General features: G+C 44.9%; 1 protein-coding gene across 1 annotated transcript in view; it reads right to left on the minus strand.

The window, feature by feature from the left end:
* The window catches only part of fras1 (Fraser extracellular matrix complex subunit 1), a 642,015-nt gene that overhangs the window by 411,546 nt on the left and 213,293 nt on the right, over positions 1-17,176 (minus strand). Inside the window, exons 3-4 of the mRNA XM_069926766.1 lie at positions 9,500-9,607; positions 1,004-1,096 (exon numbers count right to left, since the gene is read on the minus strand). Of these exons, the coding sequence (XP_069782867.1) occupies positions 1,004-1,096; positions 9,500-9,607 (201 nt within the window). The remainder of the gene's footprint in view (positions 1-1,003; positions 1,097-9,499; positions 9,608-17,176) is intronic.

Raw genomic sequence — 17,176 nt, forward strand, 5'->3', positions numbered from 1 at the left:
TACCTGTAACCTCATGCAACTGGCAACAAAAAAAAAAATGTGGAAAATAAATAGGTAAGAAATCCGGAAGTATACAATTGGCGCGCCTCGCCGTTTGTTGGGCAATGATGCAGCACACAATCTCAAGCAACCGAAAAATTCATTTCTCTGGTATCTATCAATCCCCATAGGTGCTGGATAACAGCTTTTTTTAACTGTATTTTGATACAACCTGAAGTTAAAGCACGATACAAAAATGGACCTCAGGGGCATAAAGATTTTGTTAAAGTGATGCTTATTTACAGGAAGGATGATCATTGGATGCCGACAACATATTATTAAGCCTAATATATTTTCCTTTTGAAATTCTGCCTGACCTGCAGGGTAAAAAGAATCTCAGGGTCATGTATGTATGTCATGCATGTACTCTCAGATTCAGATTTATTATCAGAGCACATACATGACATCCCATACAACCTGGAGATTGTTTTTCCCTGCAGGCGCGGCAGAATGACCACTAATTGACAATGCAAAAAAAAAATCGACAGGGTGTTTACATGTAGACAAATAAAATAAATGTAAACAGATAATGAATGTAAACAAACTGACTGGGAAATACAGAGAGAATAAAAAGAAAATCAATAAAGTCCCTGATTGAGTTTGTCGTTGAGGAGTCTGATGGTGGAGGGGGAGCAGCTGTCTCTGAACCTGGTTGTGCGAGTCTTGTGGCACCTACACCCCTTTCCTGATGGCAGCAGTGAGGACAGGGCGTGCGCTGCGGGGTGTGGACCTCTGATGATCGCTGCTGCTCTCCGACAGCAGCGTTCCCTGTGGACGTGCTCCATAGTGGGGAGTGTTTTCCCTGTGATGTCCTGGGCTGTGTCCACCACCTCCTGGAGGGATTTACGCTCGGGGATCCCCATACTAGACAATGATGCAGCTGGTCAGCACAATACTCTGAAATCTGGGGTGGAATCTAAATTTTGAATCCCCGGGAAATAGCTGAAAACCACCAACAACTTACCCCGTGAATTTGTCCTTCATATTCACAGAAGTTTTGTGTCCTCAAGGCACACTCAGGGCAGCAGTTATTTGGACTTATTTTGAAGACTTCTCCCTAATCACAGAACGAGAGAAACACAAGTTACAAAAGGTTTTACATTAAATCCAGCACCGAGAATTTTTTGAATTATGTTTGAAAGTTCTTTTATATGAATTATAGGTGCAGGGAAAGCATTTATCACACACTATTGAAAAAATCTGCTATTCTCATTAAACAATGGATGTGATGTGGAAAATAAGAAAGGTAACAAACGAAGGTGATAATGTATATTCTGTAAGAGAAATCAATAAAACATAAAACTTCCAAGATTCCTTTATTTTTGTAATAGTACAAAACATGTAATATTATACAAAATCACCTTCTGTCTGCCATAAGGTAGAGAAAGATTCACCCTTATTGTCACCTGGCTCCCCTTAGAGAACAAGAGAAAGAGTCACAAATGATATTGAGACACTAGGCCTTCTCATGGAGGCTGGCTAAAACCCAAATGAAAAGGTATTTCTTACCTTTTCAGTTGTCCCCTTTCAGCCTGGAGGTGGCTGGGGCGTTGATGCGGCATTCAGGAGGTGTGGCTACCGGAGCCATGACACCCATACATACGCGCTGAGCAATGGCCAACCTCGTTATCCACAATTCCCCCATGCAGCTGGAACCGCTCTGTCAACCAATGGTTCCGGTTTTTTGGGTGGGGGGATTCAGGGTGACCAGGTCAGCTATTACTCGGCAAAGGGTCAAACGATCCTGAACCCTAAGGCTGTTCCGCATGTAAGACGTGTCGACCCCAGCAACGGGAAATTTAAATTTTCACAGGGGTTTGCTCAGTGGTGGCGATGGGGAGGCCTCAGCGGAGCGGGGGTTGTTGAGCAATGGGGATGACTGTGGTTGGGTGGGGGGGTGGTTGCAGAGCGGTTTTGGGTGGGGGAGGAGGAGTGCTGAGCAGGACACCACTGACACTGGGCCATCTGGGATGTTATCAGCCCGGCCCTTTGGAGCCACTCCAAACGGTCTTCCATTCATAGATCCCTAGTAGGACCCTTGCCTCGGCCCTGACACTAGGGTCAGGGAGGATCACTCGAGACGCATCGAATGTGGACTCGCTGCATTCCTGGAGATAAGTGGAGTGAGGCAGAGGTGGATAATATTCAACTTTACACTCGCTCTTTTCTCCCCATGAGTAGGCCTATTGTTTGTCCATGGATTCGCTTCCAGGCCTCCCACAGCTTCTGCAGCCACACAGGCCCATCGATCCATCGGCAACCCGAGCTTGAGATCCAAACTGACACGATCAGGAGGCCTTCCGCGACTGTGGCTCTTCTGGAGCCCTTCTTAACCGCATCACCCTCTCGATTTCCAGCTCCGATACCTGGTTCCAGTCTCCAGCAGCCCGTGTGCGTCCCCCAACCGCAAGATGCCCACAGCCCTTTGGGACAGTCAGCCACTGAGCCCCTCGCAGGTCACCATCCTGAAGGGTCGACTCCTCTGCGTCTGCTTCTCAATGGGCAGTGTTCTTCCCGCTTCTTGTGCCTGCTGCTCCCCAGGGTCTGCAACTGCTCGTGGCCACTGCTGAGCACAGACTTCGCCATCCTGGGCACCGACCTCCGAGGCTGCAGGATTGATTTAATTTACAAGTTCCTTTAGCAGGCCACTTAAAACATGTGCAGAACTGCCAGCATTAGGACCAGGGTGGCTGAACCCTTCAGGGGAGCGCTGTGTCTCTGCTCCCCGCTCTCCCGGGTCCACAACAGTGCAGCGTTAGAGTTAGAGCAGCCCTGCCAGTACTGCCATTTTTATTTTATATATGCACAGTGTGATGGATTATGTTATATTTTATATTGTATATAGATATGTTTCAAAGGAGATAAATTGTGGCAGGTTTTTTGGTATAGGTCACATACAAACACTTCAGAACAGATCTTATTTAAAATGCAAAGCTCTGCTCAAGCCAGATAGTCCAGGCTCGGGGTGCCTTTGCAAAAAACTTTGAAGAGTGCCTATAAGGATTTCATAAGTAGGTGTTAATTGGACATCACAGCATGTTATTATTTTGGAAAGCAACGATGAACAAACTCACAAGATTGGGTTTGATGCCAGAGTCTGAGTACAGTTTGCTGTTCTAAGAGGGTCATGTGGTTTTCTCTGAGAGAAAGAGTGAAAGAGAGAGAGAGAGAAAATTGAGTTCTACAGTTCAGCAGCAGCAGCTGGGACTGGAACAGGACAAGCTGGCAAGTTGTGGAAAAAACCCATTTTGAAGATGGGTTGTGAGTTCTTAGTTCAGCCTGGTCAAAGTCCTTGTGCTCCAACTAGAGGAGAGGACTGGCTGTATAATGTTCTCTTGAAATAAGTGAAACAAAAAGGAACTCTGTGGTGACCTGAAAGAAAGAGGTCATCATCTGGAAAACCCTGATGGGGCAAGTTTCTTCGGCAAGACACTGAAGTAGATGATCAGAAGGAATCAGTTGTGGGAGTCCAACAAGCAACAAATCTCTCTCTGAAAACCAACAAGAACTTTCCTGAGCGGTAACCACTTATCTTTCAAGCACCAAAGCCTGGTGAACTTTGTAAATGTTAAATTCTGCACACAGTATAAGAATTGCCTGCAACCAGTGAACTTGGAGGAATGAGAAGTGAGATTGGACTGTGAACCAAAGAACTTTTCTGAACTTACACACACATTACATACACGTGCGCTTAGAATTAGAAGGAGGTTGTTAGGTTTAGTTAATAGTGATAAGTTAAGGTTTGATCCTGTTTTCAAGTTTAAAGATAATTAAAAGCAACTTTTATTTAAGTAACCATTTGTCTTGGTGAATATCTACTGCTGCTGGGTTTCAGCGTCCTCTGGGCCCATAACACATAGAATACAAAATTCCAAATGTGAATGGTGTTGAAAAGGTGTGGTAGTCTACTTTTATAGCTACTGTTCAGGAAATCGACTTCGTAGAACCAGTGGGGAAAAAAAACAGATTAGAACTCTTGGCCATTCATTTTTTCAAGGAAATTAGCTCTGCTGGTTTTGGCAGTAATGTTAATCAGGGATCCAGTCATCTTGAGCCCACTTGCCAGAAGACCAAGCCCTTGCTTCATCAAGATTGGGAGGCAAGCACCCTGCATTAAACGGAGATCCTGCACGTGCAACTTTCATTCTTTACTTGGAATCTCAGATTCTGGAATAGCAGGAAGGTCACGGACAAACCCAACACCAACAGACTTGGATGTCATTCCTAACCTGGGAACTCAGAAGCTCTGGCAGCTCTCGGCAAGGTACGTGGGGAAAGAGACGATTGACTCAAAGGCAAGGCAGCATGTGCACTTTCTCCCAGGAGGGAGAACTCCAGGACGAATCTTTGAAGGATGCTTTTACTGCTAAAATGCAATCATGTGTTGCTTAACGTCCACGATACGTTCTGTGAAATAGGACCTTATGCGATCATGACTTTAAACGAACCCCGTAATATCCAGTTACGTCCTCTACATCCTGTTCTCCGATTGGAGAATGGGGCATAGGGGACAAAAACGGATAATTGTTTTGCTTCAATTAAATCATTAACTTATACTGATTTCAGTTTGCAACTTAAAATATGCACATAAATACAGAAATAGGCAATGGATAATCTATTATAACTTTATGGGACCAGGGACAAATGTGTTGCCTGAACGGACATTATGCGGTGCATGACTGCAGAACCAAGAGGCCAGACGATCAAGATAAAAGCATTTATGTTTTTATAATTTCTTCTACGTGGAAAAATGCCACATGACATTTTCTGACGAGGAGATGGGAGAACAGCCTGATTAAGGAGATGGGTTTAATAAAAGAATGGGGCAGAAAGAGATGGAGTGGGTCTTGGAAGTTGAAGGTTTGGCTACCAATGGTGGAATGGGCCAATGGGCCAGAGTAAGAAGAGTGCACATAATTTAGATGATTGCAGGGCGAGAAATTACATCAATGGGGTACAATTAATTTACTTTAGTTTGGTGATACAGCACAATAACAGGCGCAGTCAGCCTGTGCCACCCAAATGCACCTGTACGACGAATTAACCGACTTATTCCATTATGTATTTGGAGTGTGGGAGGAAACTGGTCACCCAAAGGTGACTCACATGGACCTCCATGGGGAGAATGTACAAACTCCTCACAGACAGTGGGGGATTCAAACATGGGTTGGAGAGACACAGACAGCAAACTACTGAACAGCCTCAAGTTTATTGAAGGTAGAATTAAGAAGACCCAGCCAGGAATGCATTGAAACTGCCAACTAAAAGTAACTTGCCAGTGATCTCAGGAATCAAATGCCAATCGGCCTTTAAAGTGTCTTCTTCTTCTTCTTCTTTGGCTTGGCTTCGCGGACGAAGATTTATGGAGGGGTAATGTCCACGTCTGCTGCAGGCTCATTGGTGACTGACAAGTCCGATGCGGGACAGGCAAACACGGTTGCAGTGGTTGCAAGGGAAAATTGGTTGGTTGGGGTTGGGTGTTGGGTTTTTCCTCCTTTGTCTTTTGTCAGTGAGGTGGCCTCTGCGGTCTTCTTCAAAGGAGGTTGCTGCCCGCCGAACTGTGAGGCGCCAAGATGCACGGTTGGAGGTGAGATCAGCCCACTGGCGGTGGTCAATGTGGCAGGCACCAAGAGATTTCTTTAGGCAGTCCTGTACCTCTTCTTTGGTGCACCTCTGTCTCGGTGGCCAGTGGAGAGCTCGCCATATAACACGATCTTGGGAAGGCGATGGTCCTCCATTCTGGAGTCGTGACTCACCCAGCGCAGTTGGGTCTTCAGCAGCGTGGATTCAATGCTTGCGGACTCTGCCAGCTCGAGCACTTCGATGTTGGTGATGAAGTCATTCCAATGAATGTTGAGGATGGAGCGAAGACAGCGCTGATGGAAGCGTTCTAGGAGCTGTAGGTGATGCCGGTAGAGGACCCATGATTCGGAGCCGAACAGGAGTGTGGGTATGACAACGGCTCTGTACACGCTGATCTTTGTGTGTTTCTTCAGGTGGTTGTTTTTCCAGACTCTTTTGTGTAGTCTTCCAAAGGCGCTATTTGCCTTGGTGAGTCTGTTGTCTATCTCTTTGTCGATCCTTGCATCAGATGAAATGGTGCAGCCGAGGTAGGTAAACTGGTTGACCATTTTGAGTTCAGTGTGCCCGATGGAGATGTGGGGGGGCTGGTAGTCATGGTGGGGAGCTGGCTGATGGAGGACCCCAGTTTTCTTTAGACTGACTTCCAGGCCAAACATTTTGGCAGTTTCCGCAAAACAGGACGTCATGCGCTGGAGAGCTGGCTCTGAATGGGCAACTAAAAGCGGCATCGTCTGCAAAGAGTAGTTCACGGACAAGTTGCTCTTGTGTCTTGGTGTGAGCTTGCAGGTGCCTCAGATTGAAGAGACTGCCATCCATGCGGTACCAGATGTAAACAGCGCCTTCATTGTTGAGGTCTTTCATGGCTTTCAGACAACAGCCCTGAAAGGCTGCTCCAGCATCCCATTCAAACGAGAGGAGCCTCGTAGCGCCCTCTGGACCCCATGGAGGTGGGCTGACCAGTGCCGTAGCTCCGCCTGCTGACATCATTCAAACTGAAGAGCCCTACACTGGATCATGGCAGACCCGGAGAAGGCAAGGCAAATGCTGATGATGCTTTCAGCCTGTCTTCTTGTTCAAACTGCAATCCAGCGCACCCTCGGTAAGGCCATTAATGCCATAGTGACGTCTCAGGCTGATGACATCACTGTGACGTCATCAGCCTGCCCCTAAACAGCCACGCTAATGTACAGTCAGAATAATTACCCCTCTCCGAGAAGGATTATGCGGCTTGGAGACGGCTGCCACACATTCAGAGAGGTACTTCGTTATGCACTTTTGGTGGAGGTTCTCCGCTTTTACATTTGGACTTCTGGCCTATCTGAAAGGGCCTAGTGTCATGCAGGCTTTCGTCTTTCACAGGACTGATGAGAAGCTGGGGTTAGGGAGGACCTAATATTCATGAGGTTTACCTCTAGGGAATATTATTATGCTGATGACCTCAACCGCACCCATAGCTCCAAAGAATCCAGCAACTTGAAATTGTTGAATTGGAACTCTGGTCCAATATTCCGATTATTGGTGTGTGAAGGGAGCCATTTTTTTTGTGGCATTACTACCCGTTTCCAACCAATGAGAAAGCTTCCTCGTGGGTTAAAATTAATTATCAATATTTTAACTGGAATAGTATTTTAAAATAAATAGTCAGAAATAGGAGAAGGTATTTACAAATAAATCTTACAAATGATACCAGGTACGTTATTCATGCAACAACTAAACCGACCGAAAGTAGCGGAATAAAATCTATGATTTTTTTTAAATGTGGGCACAATCTTCAAATTTTTTTTTTCAAATTCAAATGAGTGTTTGCTTTTACAGGGCAAACAATTGAAAACAAAATTTGTGCATTTTCTGTTCCTGGCGATACCAGAATCTTGAACCAATGAGGATCGTTCACTATTTTTACGTAAGCTGCTTTCAGATGGAATAGCTGGGAGAATGCGGTTCTGGAGCCGGCTGCGGGTGGGTGCGAAGCAACATTCAGGTGGCAGCGCTGAAGGCACTGTTCTGGCACCTGAAAAGTCCACAGCGGGGAGAGGTGCCGCGGAGCAAATGCTGGCTCCTGTCGACTGTGGCCATCATACTGTCTGCTTTGAGGTGCCTCTTGGGAGCACTCGGAAGTGGAGAATATACCTACCCGAGGAGAGTTTGGTAAGTACTCCTCGGGTCAGGGTTCTCCGCTTTCAGGTGGCCTTTCAACAGCCGCATTTGGGTTATTTTAGGCAGCTTTACGTGGGGTATTCTGGCCACCTGAAAGCGGCTAAAGTCAGAAATCCTCTTTTTATGGTTGCTTTTCCAGCAATAACATAGTATCCTGTATGTGCCTGCCAACCATCGCTTTGTTCTCAAGACCACACATGGAGCTCACTTCTATCTTTCATGTCTGTCAACATGGGAGGTGACAGACATGAAAACTTGTTTCGCCTTAAGGCACTTGTTCCAGTTCACTCCTTTGGCAGCTTTGCTCTTTTGAATAAATACTCCTCTTTCTTGTCAGTGGCAGGAATTTCACTGGGACGTCTACATTGTGAGGTTAACCATGTAAAGCAGGGAATCACAACTGGCATTGAAAAAGATTCTACGATCAACGGTGTTGCCTTGTCAGTCATATTGGCAGGACCTCTAACTGCAAAGTTGCTTCAAATCAAGATCAAAGTGTTAGTTCCTCTCTCAGATGATGCGTAGTCTAAGGTGGATAAATTGCTCTTCCGTCACGAACACAGCACCTAACAGGACGAGGAGGAGAAGAGGAATGAGTGTAAGAGGAATTTCCTCCACTCCCACCAGGGCATCCCAGCACCTGGAAGAACTGCTGGGAAACTACCGCTGGTTTGCGCAGCGGTCGGCGCAATACTATTGCAGCGCAGGTTCAAATCCAGCCCTGTTTATGCATTCTTCTCACAACTCTGCGAGGGTTTCCTCTGGATCCTCCAGTTTCCTCCCACCCTTCAAAAAAAACCAGCCGGGATTGGTAGGTTAATTAGATGGCAGGCATTTCAAGGTTGGAAGCGGCTTTTTATCTTGTGGTAAATAAATTTCAATTTAAAATTTATAAAAATCTTTGAGGCGAAAGTGTGTCATATGACTTGGAGTTTGATCTAGTTCTTTGCCTGGACCTTAACTGGCCATGAAATATTAAACCTCCAGTTGCTGAATTCCCAGTGGAGCTCCATACGACTCATCTGCACTATATTTTGCCTTGTCTTCCTTCAGCACAATATTTAACACCTTGTCCAACAAGGCTGAAGTCTGAAGTGATCCTGCTCTCTGCTTGGATACTTCCTTTTTGAGTGTTGATCAGTGTCTCCTTCTCTATTTTAAGACAGCATTTCTTTCAGAGCACATGGAGCAGGGTTGGTGCCAAAATGGGACATTCCCAGGCATGGACACCCACACCACCCCCCACCAGTGAAGTGCTGTTTCCTCCCCACCCTGCTCGCGGCCATCGCAGGCTGTCAGCCCCGCTGCTAGCGTGCGTCAAGAGGCACTAGCATCTACATTGACGCACATTAGCGACTCTCCTCCTGCCCCATCCGTCGGCAAAGGTAGGTCCCGCGCAACTGACAGCAACAACACCCCCGCTCTCCGCAGACACATTTTCAGTCAATAGCATCCCCCCGCCGAGCGAGTTCTCGAGCGCTATAATGCAACCTCTAACATTTCAATGACCCCACCCCCTAACATTAGTTCTGGCACCGATCCTAAAGAATTTAAGAATGTAAATTAAATACAATTACTCATGCATCAAATATTTTTATGATAATGCAATACTTATGCTGATAAATCTGAGAAATACAAGCCCCCAACATGCACAAACAGATTTCAAAGAAAGTCTTTACTCAGTGCAGGAGATGGGAAAGGTGCACAGGTGCAGAATTACCTTATGGAAATCACACCGCGGGTTCTGACACTGGACAACTGTGCAAAGCACAATATCACTGTGGCAGCTGCATTCTTGGCAAGACTCTGGCTTCCAAACAGTATTATTCTGCAGAAAAGAGAAGAAGGAGGGGTCAACTTAAAGAGAAGATACAGTTTTGTGGATTTAGATTTCAACACTTTCGCAGATTTAAATTTCATTTTTAAAATTTGTAATCTAAATGTGGACATGCAGCAGGGTAAGATACCCTTTTGGCCCATGAGTCTGTGCCATCCAATTGACCTGCAACCCTGGGGCATTTTGAAGGGTGGGAGGAATCCCATGCAGACATGGGGAAGAGAGTGCAGACAGCGCCAGATTAGAGCCTGGGTCGCTGGCACTCTAACAGGGTTACGCTGACCGCTACACCAACCATGACACCCTTTAAGTTTCACCAGTCATCCAAAATTGTATATTCAGGAGTCCGCGTTTTGCAACCCAACCCACGCACTAGCAAATGCCATCTGTTCATCTCACCGCCCATCAGTGTGCCACCTCTGCTCTTGTGCTGCTGGCGTGTGTCACGATTTCAGCCATGGACTATCAAGAGAGAGAATTCACTTTGGTAGGAAGTGGCCGTTGTCTCTTTAATCGCTCAGGGAAATCGCCCCAAGTGCTGGGGAGTCGAAGGCTGGGGAGGGCCAAAGCCCGTGCAGAGCCAGCAGAGAGGCACCAAGGGGTGGGGGGAAGCACTCACAGCTGTTGACCCACCCCCCACCCCCACCGCAGCCTTGCTTCACTAGCGCCTGGTCGTAATATCAGCAGCGCGTTTGTCTGTTACATTGGAGGGTGAGGGAGGGGGACGGCAGCGCACGGAGAAGGTTCACGGAAGGCAGGTAGGCAGCTGCCGGCCCTGTGGCGGCTCCTGGAGGACTTCATTGTAAAGTTTGGTTGGCCTGTGCGATTACCCTCCGCTTAATGAAATATGAGAAAGGGTTTTTTTAAATGCTGGGCTCTGCTGCAAAATTACCGCCATGGCAGCATAATAAGCCAACCGGACTGCCGAGGGAGTGACTCCTGACTGAAGTGACAAGAATAACAAGTGGCAAAGAAGGATGAAAATCTCGGGAACTCGAAACGATCAGGAAACACGAGAGGATGCAGATGTTGGAATCTTGAGCAAAAGAAAAACATTGCGGGGGTGAAACTCATTGGATCGAGCAGCATCCGTGGGAGAAAAGGAATTGCCACTGTTTCGGGTTGGAACCCTTCACAAAGACCTGAATCGAGAATTTCAAAGTACCATCAAATTTGTTAATATGAAGGCTTATCAAAAATAAGAAAAATAAGATTTGGTAGGTTTATGATGCTAAATAATGTGGGACACTGGAACTTAAACACTGGGGCAAAAGTACCAGGTCTCATTTCCTCCTGGGTACTTGAGTGCAGTTACTTCTGTCTGCAATTTGCACAGGAAAAAAAAACAAGCATTTAAAAAAAAACAATTAAACACAATTAAACAATTAAGCACAGAAACAGGCCCTTCCACCCTACGAGCCCCTACTGCCCAATTAACCTTCAACCCCTTATGTTTTGAAGGGTGGGAGGAACTAAAGCACCTGGGGAAAGCCCACGTAGACACGTGGAGAACGCAGAACTCTTGACAGACGGCACTAGATTTGAACCTGGGGCATTGGCGCTGTAATAGCGTTGTAATAACTACCACGCTGACCGTGCCAAGCATTAGCTAACCAATTTCCACTCCTAATCCTTGTGAGGGGGAAACAAAACATCACCTATCTGATAACTTTGGGTACATGGTAGCAATTGAGAGAAGGATGGGAGAGTCTCCCAACTGTTTGTTCAAGGCTTTCACTGAGAAGTGAGCGTGTCAGTGTCATTTCCCCAATGTTTTGTGCCAAATATTTTTATCATGGAAACACCTGCAGAAATTCCAGGTGAAGAAACGACAATAGCCGAGCTTGTTCGTATTTAAGACGGGGCTTGACATGACGTTTCTCACATCAGTTTAATTATGAGATAGAAGTTGGCTATTAGTCTTTGCAAGTCTGGGCCAAGACTCAAAGCATTCCTATCTGCCCCATTCAATCGCAGATTAGTCCCCCGCAACCTTGGCTCTGTTCGCTGCAACAGGAAGGACCTCCCAGTGGCCACTCACGTTAACACCTCCTGCTGTTTCAAATGTTACCATCAGTGGCAATGAAAGCATCCAGCACTGAGCTTAAAGAGAACATCCTCACAAACTTCAACAAACTGGACAGTGTGGATCGCCCCATTTCAGCATCGGGCATTTTCCGCTGTATGGGCTTTGTAACCAGCAACCGATACCTCATCAAACCAGTTGCTGAAGAATTCCGATCGTGTGTGAACCAGGAAGTAATAATCTCTAATTACAACTAACATTTCAAATATTTTACAAGAAGTGAAACAATGGCCTGGATGTAAACGTGGATTTAAAAATAAGTAACTTTTCTTCCAAACCTATGCTGGATTAAAGTGGATATTCTGAGAAAGACAAAATGAAAGCTGCATTGACCTGAAATATTAACACTGTTTTTCTCTCGATGGATCCCAGATTATTGTTTTGATTACATATGTCTGAGAAACAGTGTATTTTAAACTATTCCTGTTTAATTTTACACCTCTTGTGTCTGAAGTAATTTTTTGGCTAATTTCTTTGGTTAATGTTTTTGGAATGTACCAGCAGATTCATTTAGCATCTCACTAAAAGTTGTCTTTTGTGTACACAGCCTGTGGACAACTCAAAATGTGAACTCCTTTGCTTTGAAATGAATACCTCTGGTTTGCCTTCATTTTTATCTGATTAAAAGCACTTGTTTATCTCATTATGTTTTCTACCCTGTCCCAAATTCTTCAACATATCAACGTATTCGCTCTGACTGCCGCAGCAGCACGAGCCTCCCAGGAACCAGCCATTTTAATTCCACCCGCCACTGGCACACCGACTTGCCTGTCCACGGACTAGTGTACCTCCCAATCGAGGCCGCCCGCAAAGTGGAGGAACAATACTTGGTATTCTGTCTCGGTAGTCTTCAACCAAATAGGATAAATAGAGACTTCTTCAATATCCATCTGGCTCCCCACCCACTTCCCTCCTCCTCCTGTCAGACAGCTACCTTTCTTAGCCCTCTGCCCTCCCCCCCAATGCTTCTCAGCTCCTTTTCTCAACCCTCTCCCTTGTATTCTCTTAACTGTCAGCCTGCACTCATCCCTTTCCCCTGTCTTCCCTCCCCCCCACCCCCCACCCCAAGCTTTTTATTCAGGCGTATACCGGTACCTGCCTTTCATGTTCCTGACACAGGGCTCAGGCCTGATACAGTACATTGATCACCTTTTACTTCCTCAGTAACCTGCTGAGTTTCTCCAGTATTTTTGTGTCTCGACCCCAGCATCAACAGATTTTCTTGTTTAACTTCAGCTTATCACCCATTTCGCACTTGCAAACTGATCCATCCTGCGATATTTTCTACTGTGCTTCCATGATTCAGCATGTGCAGTCATTTTTAACCCAATTATTCTAGCCCAGTTACTGAAACCACCTGTAGAATAAAAGTAAATTCGCCATCAATTAATATTTTGGTCCAGTTACTAAAATCACATGTAGAATAACTGTAAAAACGTAGTAGTGTACTTTTTGTTGCAAAGATAAAGAAACATAATCTTCATTTTGGGCTTGAGCTCTTCATCAAGGGTCTGCTGCGTTTCTCCAGCATTGCGTTTTTTTTACTTCAACCACGGCATCTGCAAGCTTTCGTGCTTTACTTTGGTAGAATTTCAGAATCATTACAGTACGGAAGGAGGCCGTTCAATCAGCCCATTTCTGGGAAATTTATTGGGGATCGAGGAAGTAAAATAGCAGAATGGGAATGACTCCTTATTCTCATTCTACTCTTCTTACACATACTGCATCCTGGAAATAATTTCCTGGAACCCAGCGGCTGTGTAAAAAAAACATAACTGTCCGCTTAAGACAGATTAAATGCAATTTTGTGAAATTTTTTTAAATCTCATGACAATAAAAGAACCTTGAATCTTGGGCAGAGGGACTTGGATGTACAAATGCCTAATTGGTCCATATAACGCTGATCAGTACCAGAATGAATGGAAACCTCAGCTGGTCAACTGGCACACACAGAAGCAACCAAGGGCAAACAAGGCAACATCTGAAACAGTTAGCGTAGCGGTTAGTGCAACGCTGTTACAGCGCCAGAGTTCGAATCCCGCGTTGTCTGGAAGGAGTTTGCACGTCTCTCCCCATATGTGCGTGGGGCTCCAGTTTTCCTCCCACCCTGTAAAACGTACTGGGGAGGGGGGGGATCTGTGTTTGGGCGGCATGGGCTTGTGGGCTGATAGGGCCTGTTACTGTCTAAATTTAAAATCTAACACAACATTTATTTTAAAATTATAAAAATAAATAAATTTAGAATTTCATCAAAGTTAAAGTTCCTGGAAAAGAAATGGCAGTGAACTCAAAAGGAAAGTAATTTCAAAAGCACTGCTGTAAAACTGAAACAAAGGCTGAAGATGATGAAAACGCTCAGCAGGGCAGGAGTTATCGTCTTGCAAGAAGTGTCCTTGAAGAAGAACAACCCCAGCTCCTGGTTATTCTTGCAGTTGAAATGCCTTAAAGCTGGAAACATTTGAAAAAATCTCTTCAGGACTTTCAGTCTTCTGGAAGAGCATTACAGACAAACCCTGCTTTACGCAATTAATTCATCCCAATTTTTTCTCGTATAAGACAAATTCACATTCAGCGATTAACAGAATCAATTGGAATAATTACAATGAATCAAAAGTTACAAAATAATGTTTTAGAAACAACTTTTAGTGCATATAATGCCAAAACTCAACGTTATTAAAAATAATTGATATTTTTTAATTATTTCATAATTACATCATAACTAAACTATGCCTTAGAAAAATATTTGTCTGAAATTACAATATACTTTCATGTAATACTTTATAGTAAGGTAATTACAAACATCGTTGATTTTTCCAATAAACGTTGATAATTCCTCGAAGGTGAATTCTTTGTCACCTCCTTAGTCAATCACTTCTTTTAGTTCAGTCAGAAAGCTTCCAGGGACTGATGCAGCACTGTCGAGAGAGAGCGGGGCAGTGGGTTCAGTGTGGAAACTGGTACAGTGCTGTGGGTAGAGAATGTGGCAGAAATATCAGTGAGGGGACCGATACAGGGCTTTGGGATGAGTGTGGGGAATGATGACGGGGGCAAGGGGAGAGAGCGGGGCAGTGGGATCAGTGTGAGGACTAATACAGCGCTTTTGGGGAGAGAGCAGGTTTGTGGGATCAGTGTTGGGAATGTTGAAGAGCGCGAGCAGCGGAGTGGAATCAGTGTGGGGTCTGATACAGCGCTGTTGGGGAGAGCGGGCAGTGGGATTAGTTTGGGGAATGATAAAGAGAGAGCAGGGCAGTGGGATCAGTGTGGAGAGTGATATAGCGCTGTTTGGGAGAGAGCAGGGCAGAGGGATCAGTGTGGAGAATGAAGAGAGAGCAGGGCAGTGGGATCAGTGTGGGGACTGATGTCTTTAAACATGAAAACAGAATCAAACTTTAACTTATCACTATTAATTTAACTTAACCTAACAACCCCCTTCTAATTTTAAGTGCCTGTGTATGTAATGTGTATGCAAGTTTAGAAAAGTTCTTTGATTCACACTCCAATCTCCCTGTTATTTAGCCAACAGTGGATTGTCAACAAATATGCAGCTTGCGTTATCGTCAAACTTAGTTACTCAGTCACAAGTGTACAGGGAGTGGAGCAAGGCCTTGGCATTCCCTCGTGTTGATGGCCAGCGTGGAGGGAGTAATGTTGCCAATCTGCACTGATCAGGATATGCCAATGAGGAAAGGGAGGGTCCAAATGCAGAGGGACGAACAGAGATTCTTTCTTGGATCATGTTTTGTTGATGGTGTAGAACGCCGAGCTTCAGTCAATGAACGGCACCCTGCAGTCCAGGTAATCTCATGCAGCGCAGAAGGCCGATGAGATGGCATCTGCTGTTGATCTGTTGTGACAATTGGAGAATTGAAATAGGTCCAGGAATAGGAGATGTAAGTTGATATCCCTGAAACAGGAGTTGATCTACTCCATAACCACCCTCTCATGTGAGAATAGTGGCTATTAAACTGCAGAGATCCAATCCACAGATTTGAAAGATTTAGCAATATAATTGAGGACATTCAGAGAAACTGAAATATCTTTTATTCAGTCCAGATTCTCCACGTGGATAAACCAGACAGTAGGGATCTTGGACAAGGGTCCAATTAATTTTTATTTCCTGCCTTTCAAATCACTACTTTCTCTCTGCATTGTGTGACAGAGTATATAGATATGTTTTTGGGAGATAAATTGGGAACGGTTTGTTAGAGTAGGTTATATACAAACACTTTAAAACAGATCTTATTTGAAATACTGGAGCTCTGCTACTTCTAGACATATCAGCCCCACAGCTTTTGCAATAGTTAGAAGAGTGCTCAAGAACCTTCACTAATGGATTGTTGTTTACAAAAGGCAACAGAAGAAAGATCTTGTTGGAGCCGCAGATTGTCTGGAGATGTTCTAAGAGTGTCATGTGGTTTTCCAAACAGAGAGAGTAAAATAGGCTTTCTCGCAGTGTGTGTGTGTGTGTGTGTGTGTGTGTGTGTGTGTGTGTGTGTGTGTGTGTGTGTGTGTGTGTGTGAGAGAGAGAGAGAGAGAGAGAGAGATCACTTCTCAAGTGTTACAGCCAGCAGACAGCAGCTGGGACTGACACAGGACAAGCTGGCAAGCTTGTGGAAAACCCCATTTGGAAGACAGTCTGGTCAAAGCCCTTGTGATTCATGCAAGAGGAGAGGACTGGCTCTCTAATGTTTCCCTTGGAATAAAGGAAACAAAAAGGCACTCTGTGATGACCTGAAAGAAAGAGGTTATCATCTGGAGAACCCTGAGGGGACAAGTATCATCAGCAAGACACTGAAGTGACTGATGGAAGTACATCAGTTGTGGATCTCTCTCTCTCTCTCTCTCTCTCTCTCTCTCTCTCTCTCTCTCTCTCTCTCTCTCTCTCTCTGTCTCTGTCTCTCTCTCTCTCTCTCTCTCTCTGTGTCTCTCTCTCTCTCTCTCTCTCTCTCTCTCTCTGTCTCTCTCTCTCTCTCACTCTCTGTCTGTCTGTCTGTCTGTCTGTCTGTCTGTCTGTCTGTCTCTCTCTCTCTCTCTCTCTCTCTGAAAACCGACAAGAACTTTTCTGAGTGGTAACCATTTACCTTTCAAGCACCAAGGCCTGGTGAACTTCATAAATGTGAAATTCTGTACACAGTATAAGAATTGCCTGCAACCAGTGAACTTGGAGGAATGAGAAGTGAGATTGGACTGTGAACCAAAGAACCTTTCTGAACTTTCACACACATTACATACACATGCGGTTAGAATTAGAACGGGGTTAAGTTAGGTTAGTTAAGTCAATAGTGATAAGTTAAAGTGTGATTCTGTTTTCATGTTTTAAGATAATTAAAAGCAACTTATGTTTAAGTAACCAATTGTCTTGGTTAATATCTATTGCTGCTGGGTTTTGGGATCCTCTGGGCTCGTAACAATTATACTTTCATAAAATAGTTGAGTTAGAGTCAATTCTTTCATTTAAGAGGAGGCTGGATATA

This window comes from Narcine bancroftii, chromosome 3 (assembly GCF_036971445.1).
Source record: "Narcine bancroftii isolate sNarBan1 chromosome 3, sNarBan1.hap1, whole genome shotgun sequence".
NCBI lineage: Eukaryota > Metazoa > Chordata > Chondrichthyes > Torpediniformes > Narcinidae > Narcine > Narcine bancroftii.